Source organism: Corapipo altera, unplaced genomic scaffold (genome assembly GCF_003945725.1).
Source record: "Corapipo altera isolate COAL_440 unplaced genomic scaffold, ASM394572v1 49753, whole genome shotgun sequence".
NCBI lineage: Eukaryota > Metazoa > Chordata > Aves > Passeriformes > Pipridae > Corapipo > Corapipo altera.
Genome location: NW_020892294.1, coordinates 1 through 1221, shown reverse-complemented (window position 1 = coordinate 1221; position 1221 = coordinate 1). Strand labels below are relative to the sequence as shown.

Sequence of the window (1221 nt, the reverse complement as noted above, 5' to 3'; positions counted from 1 at the left end):
TAGAGCTGGTGGGTGAAGGCCACAATGATGACTTCACCCTTGATAACCTCCCTGGACTAGCAGAAGACAGCCAGAAGAGCAATGCTGAGGGCAATCTGGAGGACGACATCATTGAGGGTAAGAGAGGAGAGGCTGCCAAGGTAGAGCAAGGAAGAGGAAAATGTCTGATCATGTGTGTCCTCTCTCTAGCCAGGGCTGGGCTGTCACCCACTGGACCTGGGAGCCTGTGAGCTTGCCAGCCGTGCACACAGAGCAGTGTGTGCTGTGCTGCTTGTCACTGGGCACAGGCACAGCCAGGGGCTTGGGGACCTCCCAGAGGGAGGGAGGGAGGCTTGGAGCAAGGAAGAGCTGAACATACACGTGTCTCTTAAAGTGAGGGGGGTGGATGGACCTCACTGCATGCTGAGATCTCTTGCTCTCCTTCTTCACAGCTGCGAGAGTGAATCACATTGAGTTTAGCGATTGTGCAGTCAGGGAGCTCTTCGACAAGACCTTCACAGTCACCAACCGCAGCAAGGAGGAGGTGATGTGGTTTGAGTGGCTGCTGGCAGATGCCCCATTCCAGTTCTCCCCCAAGGTGAGCTGGGACAGCCCTGCCTTTCCCGGTTGCTCAGGCCCTTTCCTGGTGTTCCTGGGAGCTGGCAGGGAGTCACCACATACCAGTGAGAGCCCGTTCCAGTGCCATGCAGGAGATGCAATCCCTGTCTTTGCTGGGGCAGGGCTGTCAGCCCAGCAGAAAAGGCTCCACGTTCTGGGAGGGAACACCTTCTGTTCATATTTTGCTCTATCAAATCTCACATAAATCCTCACTGAGGTGCTGATTCCCAGCACAGCTGCTCGCCATATCAGTCCCTTTTGCTGTCAGTGCTGCCCTTGCCAGTGCTTCCAGTTTGGTCTTGACTTTCTGGTTCTCCCTAGGTGGGACACCTCCAGCCTGGCTGTGCCAAGAATGTCAGAGTGACCTTGAAATCCAAGGTCCCGGTCACCGTCAAAAGGCACTCTGTGAATTGTAAGGTGGCCATGATCAAATACCAGTTGCCGTCAGAGGAGGTTTACGACTGGGATGACAGAATGCGCACTGAGAAGTGGGAGGATACCACCGAGAGACTCCCGGGAGCCCGCTGGCCTTTGAAGCGGAGGGTAAGAAGCACAGCAGCAAAAGCTCACCGAACTGCTGCAAAAGGACCTGCCGACAGCAGCAGAGCACCAGCGCTGCTGGCA

The 1221-nt window shown here is 55.7% G+C and overlaps 1 protein-coding gene across 1 annotated transcript; it reads left to right on the top strand.

The window, feature by feature from the left end:
- Positions 1-6: 6 nt before the first annotated feature.
- Positions 7-1176, top strand: LOC113942635 (hydrocephalus-inducing protein homolog; the record flags this gene model as incomplete). The annotated part of the gene is made up of 3 exons (XM_027633732.1): positions 7-117; positions 432-577; positions 919-1176. Coding segments are annotated over exons 2-3 (309 nt in total), but the record flags the coding sequence as incomplete, so codon positions are not given.
- Positions 1177-1221: the final 45 nt, after the last annotated feature.